Source organism: Sceloporus occidentalis, unplaced genomic scaffold (assembly GCF_023333645.1).
Source record: "Sceloporus occidentalis isolate IW3139 unplaced genomic scaffold, rSceOcc1.0.p SCAF_6, whole genome shotgun sequence".
Taxonomy (NCBI): Eukaryota; Metazoa; Chordata; class Lepidosauria; order Squamata; family Phrynosomatidae; genus Sceloporus; species Sceloporus occidentalis.
This window is the reverse complement of record NW_028316986.1, coordinates 104,114,765-104,133,171: the sequence shown is the minus strand read 5'-3', so window position 1 is coordinate 104,133,171 and position 18,407 is coordinate 104,114,765. Positions and strand designations below refer to the sequence as shown.

At 39.4% G+C, this 18,407-nt stretch overlaps 1 protein-coding gene across 1 annotated transcript; it reads right to left on the bottom strand.

Moving 5' to 3' along the window:
• Positions 1–785: 785 nt before the first annotated feature.
• On the bottom strand, positions 786–18,119 carry LOC149311206 (tubulin epsilon chain). The gene is made up of 13 exons (XM_089530551.1): positions 17,880–18,119; positions 17,600–17,725; positions 17,379–17,452; positions 15,127–15,179; positions 13,682–13,739; positions 11,261–11,376; positions 9,256–9,377; positions 7,604–7,791; positions 4,862–5,037; positions 3,094–3,234; positions 2,516–2,656; positions 1,891–2,065; positions 786–1,315 (listed from the first exon to the last, which is right to left on the bottom strand). Exons 1-13 carry the CDS (start codon positions 17,977–17,979, stop codon positions 1,157–1,159), a joined length of 1,629 nt encoding a protein of 542 aa, XP_089386677.1. The 5' UTR covers positions 17,980–18,119; the 3' UTR covers positions 786–1,156.
• Positions 18,120–18,407: the final 288 nt, after the last annotated feature.

The following is an 18,407-nucleotide window of genomic DNA, read 5'->3' as shown; positions in this document are numbered from 1 at the left end:
TGATTCTACCTGGTCTGTCTGGTGGGGAAGATCAATTGGGGGGGGGGGGGGTTGACTCCATGAATTATTGCACCAGTGATATATTATCAGGCCCAGTGATTCCACTGCCTTGCAGCAAAGACCAGTGCAGGCAAGAAGCTTCTTGGTTGCTGCTCAGCCAGCTGCTCCAAGGGTGACCAGGTGCAAAGGGAGAAGCTTTCCCCAGTGAAGAAGGACTCTCAATCCTTCAATGGGGCAGGTAAGGCTGCAGCCAGTGTGTGTGTAGGGGATTCACAGAGACCTCATGCTCTGGACTGGAGATTGGCAAGGATGGGAAAAGGGAGATGTAGTGGAATATGGCAGAATTTTGTTATCAACTTCTCCTCTCTCTTGAAGCTTCTTATACAGCAAAATATTTTCCAGGGGATGAAATTGTTCTAGGTAAAATTACCACATTACTCCTTCTCACCCAAGCAGACAGCCTCTTTAGATTCCAGTTCCTTCTGCAAACATAAGTCAAAATGCAACTGAAATCAGAGTGTATATGAAGTCAAATGTAATACTATAATATATTTGAGTTTCAGTATGTTTTGAGTATACAGTAATCAATATGTCATTTAGAGTTAGTGCAAGTGGTACTCTGGAGTAGTTGGTCATCAGATATGTAACAGTTTGGGGAATGTTGTAAACAGTGCTGTATTTTATTATCTGTAATCACTGATTTAAGATGCTGGATTATATTTTATGTAACTAGATATTTTTTATTTTACAACTGAAACTGTATAAAATATCATTTACAATAAATATTTACAAATAAAGTGACAATTATACAAAATAAGTTTGTTTTGGTAAGAAACATACAGAAGTATCTTCAAGCACACTGCTTTAGTTTAAAAAAATCATATGAAGAGATATAGTGCAAAAAGTTTACACAATATGCTTTTTTACTTCCTTGACATATGCAATATCAAAAATATGTGAAACTCAACATATCCACTGTCCTTTGAGACCAACATTCGTCCAAATCAGTACACAAGACACTTTCTTAAGTATGTAATCCAACCAAAATATTTCCTTGAAATTCTCCACTGAAAATGTACATAACAGTTCTAAACCTGGACTAGATCACATTGACATAGCTTACTGTTAAAGTTCTCCCTACCAAGCCCCTCAGTTGTTATACTGCTATTTCCAGTCTTGGAGGATCTACGGCTGGTCCACAATTGGAAGCATCTAGTTGATTATATTCTTCTATTAAATCTGACAAAGATGAAAGGCTTTCAGAGAAAGAGCTCTGCTCCATCCCATCAACGTGCAGGTAATGATGAAGGTGAGCCTGCAAGAACAAACCTTACTTTCGTCATGTTTACTTGGAAAAAAATAAACAAATAAATGAACTGTTCAATATTGCAAGCCTGTTCTACCCATATTGCAAAGCAGGGTTGTAGCCTTGATATGTGAACTTGTTTGTGATGAAGAAAGCATGGAATGTGGATTTCATAGTCCAATCCAGAGTCAAAGGGAAACTGGGCCAGAAGCCAGCATTTAGTGCAGGTGTAGTGATTTGAGCATTGGACTATGACTCTGGATATCAGTTTGATTTCCCACTTAGCCATGGAAACCCACTGGGTGACTTCAGGCAAATCATACGTTCAGCCCCATGATAGGTTTGTCTTAGTGGAAACAACTTGAAGGCAGATAACAACTATCAGAGAAAGGAACTGGAAAGACCATTACTGAATATCTTTTTGTCTAACAAAACCCTATGAAATTCATAACAAAAAACTAAGTCAACAGGCGACCTGAAGGCACACACACACATATCTGGTACCAAGTGTTTCTCAATAATGACTATAATATAAGTACAAATGAACTCGGTAAAATTATGTCACTACAATTTCCATGGCATACCTTTTTCTTGTACAGCCGCATGAATCTTTCCCTGAGTTCTATGAAAGTAGGTTTTACGCAAGTGTTGTTGGCCAATGCCAACAAAGAGTGGGAATGGCCCACAGGAGGCACTGAACACAAGCCAGTTTTCCATCCTTCTTGATTCCAGGAGACAAACTGAAGTGATGGTTTCATCCTGCAACAGAAGTGAGGGGAAAAAAAAAAAGGGGGGGGGGAAGCAAGCAATAAAGTAAGGACTACACAAAACACAAATGTCAATAGCAGAAATGACCATTTGTTCCTGGTGATGCATTCAAGTGATTTCAGCCACATGAAAGACACTACATTCTCAAATACAATTTTAATTTATTCTTTTAAATTGTGTTCTGTTAAAAGATGTAGAAAGCATCTATCTGAACAATCTGGTAGTATTATATTTACAAATAATTCTGTTTCATGAAAAATTGACTAGATCACATAAATCAATTTAGGTTATTGAGAACATGATCCATCACCCATGAGCACAACTATTCAAGAACAGGATCAACGGAAGCTCAATATACTGGTTTTGGTCCTATGATCAAGCAGCTGCTATCCAATATGAGCAGTTAATAATTCGCCCTCTTAATATATGTTGTGCGCAAACCTTTCAATATTTCTACGAAGATCCGAAACCTGTACATTTCCTCTCACTAGGAGGGCGCAGGCAAGGTATAAGCTGTGTTTTGGGTCAGCTCGTAACAGCTGATGATCTTTGCTAAAAGCATCTGAAAACATTTGGTCCAACCTAAGAGAGAGAGAAAAAATAGCTCACAGTGCTTATAAATATTAATAAAATCATAGCATTTGCCCATTAAGAAAGTACTGGATATGTGTCAAATAAATAAAAGTAGAAAACTATCATTAGATAGTTTGAAAATACGTCAGATTTTTGCAGGTTTTGAATAATCACAGAACACAAACAACAAAGTCTTGTGGCACCTTAAAGACAAACAAGTTAGACATAAGACAAAAAACTCTACTCAGCTTTTATCTTTTTATGGATATTACTATGCAGATTCAATTCTTCTGTAGGTAGAAAGCAGCTATCATTCATGTCATATTAAACAAAACAAGGGATTGCTAGATATTTAAGTGCCACAAGAATCTTTTCTGTTTTTTCTGCAAAAGATGAACATGGAAACCCCATTTCAAACTGTAGCAATGTCAAACAAAATTACCCACCTTCGTGGAGGTACGTTAACATCTGCCAACGTATACAGTGGTGTCAAGCTGGAAACCAGATAATGAAGTCGAGGAAAAGGAACTAAATTCATGCTGATTTCATTAAGATCCATATTAAGAGAGCCTTCAAACCTAGCAGAGCTGAAGGTGATACAGGTAATGCAAAAAATTAAAAGAAATGTTTGCTACTAGATACTTCTTGGTTAAATTATTTGTACTTGAAAAAACATATGAAAATAATAACTCTTTACTCCTTTGAGTATTTATTAACTCACACTAGCAAGTCACATGATTTCCAGTAAAGTCCTAATGTCAGCTATGATGAAATCTAAAACTCTTCATCCTGAAGAGCTACAAGAATACCACTTGTGCTGTCTAAGAACTGCAACAAAGCTTTTATTCTTGCCATTAGTAAAAAAGCTGTTTATTTCCATTTTGCTTTCTTTTTTCATGATGATATTTACAAGCTTCTATTATAGTTGGGAATAATAAAGATTTGTTTCCAGCAGATGACAGACAGAATTCTGTTATTTGCCAGGATCTCTGATACTATTTCTGTTCTAAAGACAACAATCTCAGTCCAAATAGGATCCAGTACACTAAGATTAGGAGAAAAAAAATCAAAGGGAAGTTTCAGATCTATAACAGCACTTACTTCTATAGGGATGGGCTTGTGTACAGTGCACTGTACTGTATGACCCAGATCATCTGGGGATTGTTATCAGAGCATTACAATGAGATAAAAAAATCTAACTGAATAATGAAAATTACTGCCAAGACACTGCAGCTGTGTCTCTCAGGGGTCCACATTTTCTGTGAAGGAATCCATAGGAATCACCATGTGCAGTACAAAGATTTTTTTTAAATGTCTCAGCTGGTTTATAAGACTGTCTTTTATTAAATATCAGGCCTGAGAAATGGAAAGGAGTGAGCAGGGAATGGTTGTGAAAATAGGAAAATGTAAGTGCCACATGTGATATAACTTTCAGCATAAATTACTGATGAAATAAAAATCTGAACATTTTTGAGGATGGATATGACTCAGATTTCAAAATCATAAAACAATTAAGTCATTTAAAAGATTAGAAAATATATACTCCTTTCCCACTATTATGCTGACTTTTAATACTTTTTTTACATTGTTCAGTAAACCCTGGCCAGATTTCTGAAAGCAAACCTGCTGGCACTGTGTTATACAGAGAAGACAGTAGTTCTGGCATATTTGGAAGAAACCCCCCAGTTCTGCATAAATTCATCAATCAACCAACACACATAGCTATAAAATGAAAGAGAATGATATGAACCTCCAAACTGTGTTGAACTATAACTTCCTCCATTCCTCATCATTGACTATGCTGTCTAGAGCTGCTGGGAATTGCAGTCCAACAATATCTCCATGATTTCTACCCCTGGAATAAAACTACCCTAGAACACAGGATGCAGAATCATCTTTAGAAGCCATGGATTAAACCACAGCTGAAAAGAAAGAAAAAGGGTTGGGGTTAGTAAAGCAACTTGGCCTGGTGAAGCTCCTAACAACCTTTTTTTTTATGGTGGGTGCATGTAATGCATACCATGAGAGTATCATTTCCCTCTTTGTGCTATATAAGAAAACTGACACCCTGCATCTTGTGAAACTACCATCTTCTATCTGCGAACAAAAGAATTCCTTTGATGGGTTGCAGAAATTTCCAACTCATATTGTTAAACTTAAAAAAAAAAATCAGAGTAATTATTTAGTTTCTGAATATAATTTTCAAAATCTCACCTTGTCAAGTTCAACAGTAAATTTGCCACAATATTATTCATAGCATCAAATGGTTTCTCCCGAATGTGTTTTATTCCACCTGCACTTGAAGTTATCAAGCTGGTCTGCTTTACAGCTGATCCTAGCTTTCCACAGTTGGTCATTTGATGAATTTTGCTAACTATATCAAACAGAGACTTGGGGAGAAAGGTGAAAATGTTTGTAAGAAGTACAATGAGAAAAATAAGCTTTGCTACACAGCCCTATGCATGTCTCCAGAATAAGCTACAATGAGTTCATTGAGGCCCTCAAGTTAAATTTGCATGTAGCCTCTATAGTTACATAAGTTATTTCCAATATATTTGGAAACTATTGGGCAAAACAGAATGCCTTGATAAAGTGGTGCCCTGGCACCCTGCAGTCCCAATCGGGCAGTTTGCCACTCTAAAAAGAACTGGCAAAATGCCACTCCTTTTTAGAATGGCAAAAAGCCGCCTTTGCCGCCACTGCAGTGGCTTTTCACTGGTTCTTTGGCACACTGGCTCTAAATGCTGCGCCAAAGAAACGGTGTGACACCACCCACCATGTAATTGGCTGTAATGCCGGCATCGGGGAGGAGTCGGGGTGGCCAGTGTGCGGTCGTCATGCCCCCACTCCAGCCTGATGCCAGTGTTTAGTGCCGGTCTGTTTAGCCCCTAAGAAAGTATATTTTGCATAGATCATCAACAACAAATCCCACTGATTTCAACTCTTAAATATGGCACAGGAAGCAATCTTGACTATCCAAGATGGTCAAGATATAGCTGAGCTGACATTAAGTCAACTGAAGCTGTGCTGAAGCTAAACCCTTCTCAGTCTTGGGATGCTGGAAATTACTTAGTACTTTCACACTGATATACCTTTATCCTGGCTCCGTAACTGTGCCCCAGGGCTGGAGGATGTTTGATCTAGCATACTACACCTACTCTGTCATCCCACTGCCTCTCTGCCCCCCCCCACCCTTTCTGAGAAGAGATGTTCTGCCAGCAGATTTTAGACAGCAGAACAGTTCTTTTGACAGATCTAATTTAGAGAAGGCGTTGGCTCTTAACTCATGTGGGAGAAGGATATTCTAATGTGGTGTACTGTGCTTTTATTTTTAATTATATTTAAACTGTTTTAACATTGTGCTTTTAATAGAATTGTTTAATTGATTTTTAACTTTTGCATAGCAAGTTTTTAGCTGTATTTTGTTTTAATTTGTTGTAAACTGGTTTGAGTTCCTTGCTGGGAGAAAGGCAGGATAAAAAATAAATAAAGAAAGAAGCAGATTCTTTTAGCAGAAGAGGATTACTACAGGAAGAAAAAGTTTGTGCCTAATATGAAACTGCCACATCTTGGAGTTAGGATTACACTGTAAGGTCTAATTCCATTCCAGTGCACTTGAAGCCTCTGTAGATGGTTTGTTTTATGTTTGATTTTTAGTTGCTTCAGTGTAAGGGCAGCTTAGACCTCTGGGATATTAGCTACTCCCCCTAGTTTGGTGACATTTGCAAATTTGATAAGTATGCCCCCAATTTTGTCCTCCAAGTCATTGATAAAGATGTTGAATAGCACTGGGCCCAGGACAGAGCCCTGTGGGACCCCACTGGTCACTTCTCTCCAGGATGAAAAGGAGCCATTGTTGAGCACCCTTTGGGTTCGGCCAGTCAACTAATTACAAATCCATGTAACAGTTGCCTGCCAGACAAGGCAACTGTTACATAGATTTGTAATTGGTTGACCAATTGGAGGTCTTTAAACAGAGGCTGGATGGCCATCTGTCGGGGATGCTTTGATTTGGATTTCCTGCATGGCAGGGGGTTGGACTGGATGGTCCTTGCAGTCTCTTCCAACTCTATTATTCTATGATTCTATGATTCTAGACAGATATATTTTCTTGTTATTACAATATTCCATTGCAACTTTTGAACAAAAAAGAATGGATGTGCTTCACAAATTTAAAATATGCATATGTGTTAAAATGTTGTATAAAACAAAAGCCAGAAACAAAAAAAGCAGCAGAAATTATTAATATCTATCATGCAGAACATAAAGGAGAACATTTCCTCAGACTCCAGTGGTCCTGAAGGCTAAGATACAAACAAGGTGGGAGTGGAATGAACTTTTCCAGGGAAGGGTATTCACAATTTTGGTCTCAAGTAATTCTTTAACATTCGGGGGGGGGGGGGGGGGCTAGAATAGGATTCTGAGGAAAATCATGGTAAATTAAGTTTTCCAAGTCCTATTATTTTAAGATAACATCATTAGAATTTCAAGTCTCTCTAGTCCCAGACTGATGACACAGATGTTAACTTTGTGCCTGTAACTTGTCCTTTATTCTTCATGAAGGTGTGATGAGGTTGGCTGTCCTTTATTCATAATAAAATTTGGGCTTTCCATGTTTAAAAAACAGTAACATTATCACATACCCTCCCCCCTTCTTCCATTAAGAGAAGTAGCTCACTTTTCATTTATACTTCAAACAATGTAGGATATGGTCAAAATAAGACTTAACACTGATGCAGCCATTTTGATTCAAATGTTATATTGTTTTTACTAAAAGGTGTAGACTTTTTCTGCTCACTTGAAACCAAAATTTGACAATAACTCCGAGCATATAATAAAGATACCATGTATTAGCCATTACTAAAATATTTCTTACTAAATCTTATCATAACATGAAAGAAATACTGCAGAGCCACACTACCTATACATCATCCACATGATACCATAGGTACTTACTTCATTTTCAATTGGCAATACACAGTCTGCATGGTCACTGAGCTCTTTCATAGCTAATACACTGTTATAAGGAGATGTGACGACATCGTCCTCACGAGATGGATAAACTGAAGTAACAAACCTATATACTTCTGGAAATTCATCCTCAAGCATTTTTAGTATAAATGTACCAAGCCCAGATCCTGTTCCTAGAAGCAAGATAGAAAATAGTTACAAAGACAAGAAGCCACATGTTGTCAGTTTCCTTTGCTACTCTTGATTTTTAAATCATGTTCACCAAGCAGCATCAAGCTAGGATTGCTAATCAGTTTTTATCCCAAGCTGGCCATTCACAAGGAATACATCTTGTAAGGCTAATGGTATTTTACTACTGTGAAAGGACTCTCAGAAAGAAGGAATTGGAATGATTTGTCTTATTACTGCAGTCTGTTCTTTAGTCTTTGGGGAACTGCAAAGAAAAACTGCCACCCTAGAAAGAAGGAAAGGCAACCATACCCTCTAGAACAGTAGTTCCCAAACTTTGGTCCTCCAGACATTTTGGACTTTGTCTCCTAGAATTCCTGACTTTTGCCCAAGCTGGCTGGGGCTTCTGGGTGCCGAAGGCAAAAATATTGGAGGGCCAAAGTTTGGGAACCATTGCTCTAGAACCATAGTGGAGGAACCACTAGAGAAAGCAATCTCGATTAACATACTGCACCTCAAATATTTGATACTCCAGAAAAGCTTCTAATAACTGTTACTGAGACAGAAGAGCCCTCTGAATTCAATACACACTTAGCTGGGGTTGTTGTTTTTCTGTTTGTTGTTGTCAATAATGTTCAATCAGAATTGAAAAAGATGTAGCTGATTAGAATACTATAAAGGCACCAGATTCCATCTGATCTTGAAAGCTAACCATGGTAACTCCTGGTTAGTACTTGGATGAGAGACTGCCAGTGAATACCGGGTGCTATAGGCTATATTTAAGGGAGGAACTGGCAAAACTATCTCTTGAGTATCCCTTGCCTAAGAAAGCCCTATGAAATTCCTGGGTCCACCAAAGGTTGACAGGTGACTTGAAGGCACATACGCATGCACAACTGGTTATGGCTGAAATTTCTGAAAGCCTTTTATTCTACTCTATTAATTTACTTTATTCTATTAATACTCTTTTTGAAGCCAATGAAACATTCTAGAGTGCCTTATGAATTAATTTTAAACACTTATGTTCTCCACATGATTGTATTTCTCAGTTACTACAGGTTAACTATCCCTTATGAGAAATTCCAAAATTTGAAACACTCCAAAATCGGCTATATGGGTGGCTGAGAAAATGAAACCTTTGCTTCCTAATAGTTCAGTGTACACAAACTTTGTTTCATGAACAAAATTATTAAAAATATTATGTATAAAATTACATTTAGGGTATGTTATAAGGTATTTATGAAACAAATGAATTTGTTGTTTATACTTGGGTCCTAGCTCCAGGATATCTCATTCTGTATATGCAAATATTCCAAAATCCAACAAATAAATAAATGAATAAATAAAAGAAATCCAAACTCCAAACACTTCCGGTCCCAAGCATTTTGGATAAGGGATACTTCCATGATCATTTTGGTTTTTTGTTCCACCTCTCATGGCTGCAACTGCAAGGCTTGAGCAATACTTACCCCCTCCCATGGAATGAATGATAAAAAAGCATTGCAGACAGTCACAGTGTTCAGCGGTCTTCCGCAGCTGTTCCACAATTTGGTCTCGGTACTGGCAGCCATATATTTTGTGGCCCACAGCCCTGAAAATATGAGATTTTAATAAATAAATAAATAAATAAAGATACTGTATATGGGTTTTTAAATGGTTGCACAAAGACTCCACTTCCATAGGCTTGCATTGGTCCCTCTTTTGGCCATCTACTGCCTAATTTTGTCTGTAAGCCACCTTGGGTCCCTCCAGGGAGAAAGGAGGCATACAAAACAAACAAACAAGCTGTTTCATTCAGTGGTTTAACTCTGTTTTTTTATTTATTTAATTTATACATTGCCTATCTCTTAAACTGATTTTTTTCTGTTGCACCTCTCCCTGCGATCACTGTTGTACTGTGAAGTTTTATGGATTGAATTTGAGGTTTAAATTTTATTGCCGTTTTCTCTGAAAACTGTTCTTACAATAGCCATGTCGACTAGGGACATTTCCTATATTTGTTGTGACTGCACAACTCCTTTTGCCTCATCACCAATGCCATAGAGCCCCCACTAGGCTTGGTTACAGCTCCTTGGATTACCCCTTTGGTAGCTCTGCCTAAACTGTGACAACTAATAGGATTTGGGCAAAACATAAAGACTCAAAAGCATATTCTGCTTATGTACATAATCTATGTTTACATTCTGAGTTCTAGAGGAATTTCTACTGGAAATTTATGATTTGCCATACTGGAAGATTTTGCCCTACTAGGCAAAACTGTATGTTCCAACCGAGATAGTTCTGAATTCTGGCCACATCACTACTTTTATGGTCACATTTAGTTGGTGTACAGAGACTGTGCTTCCAGCTACATGGAAAGGGGAAGGAAAACAAGAATGACTTGTTTAGTTAATAAATACATATTTGCCATGACTCAATAACTTTTCCCTAATGTAATATTATGGAATTAATTTCCATGTGCTTTTTTTTGTCTCACAAGTTTATTAGAAAGACTGCACCGTGCCTTTTAACATTATGCCTTATCTATTTTATTCAAAACTTCTCTTTCCATTATAGAATCACTTAGAAGCATTCTGAAAATAAAGTTGAAGATTTCTTTAGCTTAAAGATCCATCTGTTTCAGTTCTTATTTGGTCAGCTGTTCACATCCCTCATTAGATTACTGTTTGAACTGAAGAAGAAGCATTAAGAGCAGATGACTGACATCAGACCCTGGTCCAGCTGGTCTCATTCCTCACTCCCTACAGGGCTATTCACAACCAACTGCCTTGTAGGATAGATTCCAGAAGAGAGAAGGGGGCAGGCAGAAACAAGAGGCTCCTGCTCCTTTTCCAGCTGGATCTTCCAATTTCCCCAGGGCCATCTTCCACCAGCTGTCCTCTGGGAAGGATTCTGATTACCAGTTATATGCTGATATCATTTCAAGTGGTTTTAAAAAAATAAATGTTATGTTAGTCATTAGTCAGCTTGGAAGGATCTGCATCCTGAAAGGCAGGAAAAATATATCCGACATGAATTAAATAGTAAGCAGTTATATATAACACATCTATTCATGAATATAGATATTCATGAAAAAGGAATATATATCAAATTTGTAAAGAAGGGAAAGTACCACACTGAGCATGGCACACTGACAACATGGATTTACTACTTTGTGTTTTGATTAACTACTTTGTGCTTTTAAAGTTTTCTTCAAGGTAATAATAACCAAATGCTACTTTTAATGGGTCAAACCCAATTTTACACCTAGCTGAAGTAGACTAATTGAAATGAACATGACTAATCTCTTACACTACTTCAATTGATTTCAATGAGCCTACTTGAGCTGCAACTAAGATTGGATTCAGCCCAATGTGCTCCTTTATTCTAAGGACACCAAAAGACAACGGCATAAAAGTCATGCTTTCAGTTTCTTTCTATTTTGTGTAAGACATTCCTGTATGAAGAGTTGATGAAATAGAATTTTATCCTTACCAGTTGTTCCCTGAGCCAGAAACATCTGTGATCAGCTGCTTGCTATCAAAGACATCTCTCAAAGGCCCCTGTAGAATTTCATTCACTACACCCTCTTCCATGTCAATCAGCAAGGCCTTGGGATGGAATAAAAATAATTTAGTTACTCAGATTTTATGTCTTTAAAAATGGGACACTGAAGATGATTTTCACAAAGCCACTGAATTAAAAAGCAAGCTTCCAGAAAAATTTGCCCTATTTTTGTGCTTTGGGATGGAATTTAATAAAAGGTATTTACAGCTACCCCAATTAAAGCTCAAAGATGAATGCACACATGAAACTCAAAAGCTAAAACATATTTTTTATACTGACAAAAAGCTCCTTCCCAATAAAATTAAGGTGAATGCTACTATGTTTGTTCATCACTTCAGAATGCTACATATAACAGTTACTTTCTGCCTTTTCTCATCCAACATGCTTTCTCATCTTTGTTCTTCTTTGAAGTGTCTCTGATTAGCCTTCACAGTGCTAAACAATGACATTTGGCCTCTGAGGGAGAGAGAAGGCTGGCCCAGTACCATCAGGGGCTAGCCTGAAGAAAGAGGCTCCTCCCTCCCCAACTGTCATCTTTCGGCCTCTGAGGGAGAGAGAAGGCTGGCCCAGTACCATCAGGGGCTAGCCTGAAGAAAGAGGCTCCTCCCTCCCTAACTGTCATCTTTCGGCCTCTGAGGGAGAGAGAAGGCTGGCCCAGTACCATCAGGGGCTAGCCTGAAGAAAGAGGCTCCTCCCTCCCTAACTGTCATCTTTCGGCCTCTGAGGGAGAGAGAAGGCTGGCCCAGTACCATCAGGGGCTAGCCTGAAGAAGAAGAGCCCTCCCTCTGGTCCATCTGCCTTGGTCCAGGCCTCAGAGGGAGAGAAGAATGCTGGACCTGATTCCCTCCCTCCCTCACCATTCCCTTCTCCTTTTGTGTAATGTCTTTTAGATTGTAAGCCTGTGGGCAGGGAACTGTCTGTTATCCCCTCTATTGTAAACCTCTCGGATTCCCAGTGATTGGGCGGTATATACATAAAACCTATTATTATTATTATTATTATTCATGCCAAAAGTACTTTAGCAGCAGCTAAGTATACATCAAATAAAACAGGACTGTTCAGTCAATGCTAATTCAAAACAAAATGATATTTGCTTTTTCTTTACTGTGTTATGGAGCCATTCTAAATGTAGAAGTTGCATTTATTAGCTGTTTTGCAAGATGGAGGGCACTAAATTTGCCTTCTCTTCCTCTGAACAGATTGGTGCTTTTATTAACTGGGTTCTTAGTGTAAATATGATAGCTGGATTTAAGGAGAAAATGCATTCACTTCCTATATGATTTCCTGCATGGCAGGGGATTAGGCTGGAAGGCCCTTGTGGTCTCTTCCAATTCTATGATTCTGGGGCCTGTTACAGACTGCCAAAATAAAGCTGCTTCGGGTCTCTTTGGGGGCATGCTATTTAAATGATGCGTGCATCCTAGGAATCCAGAAGCTGTACTAAAAGCTGCACTCTGGTGCTTAGGAATGGAGTGTGGCTTTGGTGCGACCTCCAGATTCTTAGGACCCATGCATCATTTAAATAGCATACCTCCAAAGAGACCCGAAGCAGCTTTATTTTGGCAGTCTGTAACAGGCCTATGAATTAGAAATGTGTGTGAAACCTACTGAGTGCCTCCTCCAAGCAGAAACAGGCATCTGTCACTATGGGACCCACAGCAGCCCTAGGGCCTGTAAACTGTTTCTTTGATTTCCTTTCCCTTTTTGTTAAAATGTACATTTGCTAAAATGCAAATTATTGAAAACTAATGGGCAGAGTTCAGACTTAGTAAGAGGAGAGCTATACTTAAGTTAGCCCTGACTAATTGAAGTCCTGTTGATTTTAACAGGTCCACTTTGGATCAAAGCTGTAATCTTTAGTCAGCTATTCTCCATTCAAGTGAAGCTGGAATTTTTGAAATGCCCTTTTTAAAAAAAATGTTTTTGTTTTTTTGCATTTTGCTCTTCTGTGTAAACAGATGCACAAGTTTTCAGGTTTGCACTTGAAGTGTTGAATGTGTTATGAAGATGCACAGTTTTCCTTTCCTTTCCTTTTGTCTTCAAGAAGATATTACACTGCATTGCATTTCCTCTGCCTCCTCCCCACTGTAAATTTTTATCCAATACCCAGCAGGATTATTTCATTACCAAAAAAAGTAAAGTCAAAGGTATCACTGTTCATGGATTTTATTCCTAAATGAGCAGTTTACAAGCTGTATTTGCTCTTCAGTCCAGCAACTCTATATTCAGTTTCTATAAATATCCCTTTAAATGGGAGAATTGTAAAAAATGAAACACTAAATATTAAGAGCCTTATTGCAGGCACATAAAAACTATAAGGGCCAACATAATTACAGATTTTCTCCTTACACGTGCTTTTAAGGAACAGATTTTTCCTCTGGAAGTGTCGCCGCCATCACCATCTGTCCTACAAAAATTAGAAGTTAAATTAATGAAAAAATAATGGAGAAAGATTACACATACAATGTCAGAATATCATAGTTTTTCATCTTTTCCGGGGGGGGGGGGGGTTAACATTAAATTATAAAAGGAAGATTGTATGTACAGCGCTGTGTAAATTTACAGCACTATATAAATAAAGGTTAATAATAATAACAATAATAATAATAATAATAGTAATAAAACATGGACAGGTAGCTGACTGTACAGTTGTCACAGTTTTTCCTCACTGTTAAAGAAGTCTGGAACACAGGAGTTTATCAGACAAGGGGAACTGGAAGTATAATCCGATGGCAATCTGAACACAATCATGGGATTTAACGTTATTGTGTGTTAACCCACTACACACAAATTCAGGCAATGGGAAGTCAGTCCGAACTCAATCATGTGGTTTCACGTTATTGCGTGATAGACTGCCACACACAAATTCGGGCAATGGCATGCTATTTTCGGGCAATGGGGAGCCAGTTTGAATGCTTTTTCTTTTTCTTTTCTGGAATCAACGGAAGGGGAAAATGCTTTTCCATTTTTTTACTGGAAAAATCTAAACAAGAGAAGGAACAAGGCCACTAAAAAAATCCTTCATACTGAAAAACTGTTAGCAGGAGACATTCTGTAATTTTTGTTAGAACATACTGTAAAGTGGAGCACTCACAGCCTTATTTTGTCATCTGTCACCAAAATAAGTATACTTTTCCCTTCAGCATAACATGACAAGTGAGCCCACTATTGCAACCTAGCAGGAAATCAGCATGGTGCAGCAGCCCTTGGCAAGTTATGCAAAAGTCTGATTTAGGGACTTTGGAAAAAAAAATATCAGTATTGGAGACATTCCCCTTGCTCAGTGAAAGACTGAGGCTGAAAACTGTGATTTTAACTCCAAAATAATAATCACTGATTGCCAATTCCTAGTTAGTATTGGTCCAAAATATAAATTAATAACAATGGTATGGCATATACTGATAACACAATATGACTAAGCACTACGCCTTTGTCTACTGATATTTAGCATATCTACAAACTCCAAAAGGGAAGGAATTACACATCACAAACTCATACCCACTTATCTGGGAAGTAACACCTATGAACTAAATGGCCCTTCCTTCTGAGTAGTTATTATAGACATGTATATGAGTTGTCAAAAATGATGGTAGTTAGGACATAATTGACCACTAAAGTCACACAATGACAAGACACTGGCAGGGCAAGATATTAACTACTTTGGAGTATTGCAAAGGCTAGTGGAGCATAATTTAAATACAAAGCAGTTTTAAGTACAAAAAATGTTCAAGATGCTTTCAACAAGTTGACGTTTGCAACCAAGACCTACAATTGCTCACAGAAGGAAAACTTACCTAGTGTTCACGTTTCGAAAGAAACTGCTTAATGCTTCATCATAAATTCCTTTCTGAAAAAGAAGCCTAATGTAAGTAAAAACTGAAGGGTTATATGTGTGTTTAGACTTCCAACAAACAAATTTTAAAATATTTTTTTTCAGATTATGCACCTTGTTATCATCCTCCAAAGGTCATTGTAAGGTAGTTCAAAGTCTATGGAGTTTATCACATGGGAGGCTAAGTGCCTGAATCCCGTGCAGAAACTGGATTTAAATTCCGGTAATATCCCGCAAAAGCAGGATCATTTTCAGACACATCAGGGCCATTGTGCATTAATCCGACATTGACCTGCACAGAAAGTGGACAAAATCTACCGCTTTTCACTTCCGGGAAAATCCCAAAAGTAAAAAGCTGCTGATTTTGTCCACTTTCTGTGCGCGCTAATGTCAGATTAATGCCTCCAATGTGTCTTAAAATGATCCCGCTTTTGCAGGATTTGTCCACTTTCTTCGCGGGTTAATTTTGGATTAATGCTCAATGCGTTTACAGCACTTTATAAATAAAGCTTAATAAATAATAAATCCCGTTTTTGCATGGGATTTGGCCAATTCCCTCCCATGTGATAAACTCCTATGTCTGCTATGAGGTGGATGGGGAACTCACATTATGTATTAATATCACTGCAAAGGAGGACAAGGCCCCACAAAAGAGAGGACATTCAAGAAAAATGTAGGACATGGAAGAAAAACTGAAAACACACACATAGATGTAAATTCATGCTTCTCAGTCAACCTCCAAATGGAGGACGTTTGGGAATTCCTCCTGGGCAGAAGGTTGAAATGTAGGTCATGTCTGGGAAAAGGAGGACCTCTGGTCAGCCTGTCTAAGCCGCTCCACCTTTCAAATTCCACCCTCATCATTATTTGAAATTAAACTGCAAATGAACTTCCCAACCCTTTCCAAAAACCCATTACAGGGTAATAAAAAAACTCAGTTCATAAATCTTCCTAATAACAAGGAGCGACACACTGTTTCCAATAAGCCGTAAATCAGGAAACCTAGCGTTTTATGGTCTCATTTTTAATGGCATTTCGACCATGCGCCTTTTAAGCTGTGTGCGTGTGCGATTTATAAACGGATTAAACAAATAAGTGTAGAAGCTAAGGCTGGGAACCAAGCCTAAGATTGAATTTAACATACCTGACTGGGTCAAGCAGCTAAGGAAGCAGTTCAGTATTTATTTAATAGGGAAATCAGATTTAAACCCAGCAACAGATTTGGAAATCTGCGGGGGGGAGATTAGGGCTGCATCCACACTGGAGAGATAACCCGTTTTGGCACCGCTTTAACTTGTTGTCTGGCTCTTTGCTATGGAATTCTGGGAGATGGAGTTTAGCAAAGAGCCAGACAACAAGTTAAAGCGGTGCCAAACCGGGTTATTTCTCCCGTCAGGATACAGCCTAGAAAGCTGTGGTGTGTGTCAACGGAATAATAACAACGCAATGCCGTTTTATGATAAAACAATAGCAGTAGTTGGCTAAAAATGCGGCAGACGGTTGGAATGGAAGAGCTGGGATGCCTCACGGCGGTTTGCAGAAGCAACTACACCCTCTTTTCCCCAATTCCCTCGCCCAAAGCAGGCAAAGGGTGGTTTCTCTTTGTCCTTTGGCGTCTGCGTTGTAGAACTGATGCACTTTGGAGCCGCTTTAACTGGCATGGCTCAGTGCTATGGAATTCTGGGATTGGTCGTTTCGTGAGGTCCTTAGCCTTCTGTTTCTAACTGTAGAGACACAACGAACTACAAATCCCAGCATTCGACAGTTAAAGCGGTGTCAAACTGCGTTAATAAAACTACAGCCTGATGGGAGAACGAGAGAGTGACAATTGTGTTTGTGAGGACACTGAACTACAAAAGAAGCAGCTGCATGTTTTTAGCATGGCAGCCATTTTATCTCGTCAGCTTCGAGGTTCTGGGCGTGGAAAAGTGGGCGGGACTCCAAAATGCCTCGCAGGCGAATGGCCAATCCGTCAGCGTCTTCTTTGAACGACATGTACAAACGACCAATCAGAGTGACGCTTAAGGCGCGCGCTCGAGTATCAAGAACGCCCCAACTCGTCAGCGTCTCCTTTGGAAGCCATGAGCAGCAGAAGCGGCCAATCAGAAATGGCGCTTGTGAGGGGAAGCGCGCGAGGCGCGGAAAACCGTCACTAACGGCTGCCCCAAACCCTATCAACGTCCGCGCGCGAGGAACGGGGGCGGGGCTTGTTACCTTGTTAACAGTCGAATGCTCGCGCAGCGCCAGATCCCAGAAGCGGCAGCCTATTTGATTCCCGCACTGGCCAACTGCGAGGGAGGGAGGCGGGAAAGAAAGAGAGAGCGAAGACAGTTATACTGACGACATTATAGCAATTATTTTTTTACAAACATTATTAAAGTTGGCAACTCAACACGTGAGGGAGGGAGGGAAACAGGCAGCGTAGCCCTGCTTACCTTGAACCACCACTGACTGAGTCATGGCTGCGTTAGCGCGCGCGAGGGGGGGGGCGTTTTTAACGGCTGCTGAGGGAGGTGGTTTTCTCCACGAAACGTCTGTCGAGGAAGCGCCTCGCCTCAGTCCTGTCAGAAGGGAGGGAAACTGGCGTTTTATTGCGCCCTTGAAACAAGAGGGAGGGAGGGAGGGAGGGAGGGAGAGGACTGCGGTGGCGAAGAAGCAGCCGAGCCCAACGGCCGCTGTTGTTGCAACGGTTGCCTGCCCGCCTCTTTTACCCACTTGATGGACAGGAAGCCTTTGCTTCCCACGCCTGATGGCGGTTCTTGGTCGAGGGCTTCAGCGCCTTTTGCAGTGTGTTGCCTTGGATCTCGGGAGACATGATGTGATGCAAAAGGGAAGGACTCCCTCACCTAAGATTAAGCGGGAATTTTGGCGCCAAGCTTTTACACACGTCTACCTTGAAGCATTTACACTCTCTACTTTTTCCCACAAAGGTGGAGTAGCCATGTTGTTGTTGTTGTTGTTCTGGCTTCTCTACAGTTACTCAGAGCATGGCAATGGCAATCTCCCTCTGAAGAAACTTGCCAAGAAAACCCCACAGTAGTTTCGCCTTAGGGTCGCCATAAATTGGAAGCGACTTAAGGCATGCAACAGCGAATGCAGACTATGTCAGCCTCTGCCTAGTATCACCTAGAACAGTGGTTCTCAACCTTCCTAATGCCGCAACCCTTTATTTATTTTACTATTATTATTATTATTATTATTATTATTATTAACTTTTATTTATAAAGCGCTGTAAATTTAAAT

Excerpts from the sequence above, each read along its gene's own strand:
- LOC149311206 (XM_089530551.1), bottom strand. The coding sequence starts at position 17,979 with ATGTCTCCCGAGATCCAAGGCAACACACTGCAAAAGGCGCTGAAGCCC. Across the intron at positions 15,180-17,378 it reads AGCATTCGACTGTTAACAAG|AAAGGAATTTATGATGAAGC; the intron begins GTAACAAGCCCC and ends CTTCTTTTTCAG. Across the intron at positions 7,792-9,255 it reads CATTCATTCCATGGGAGGGG|GAACAGGATCTGGGCTTGGT; the intron begins GTAAGTATTGCT and ends TCTTGCTTCTAG.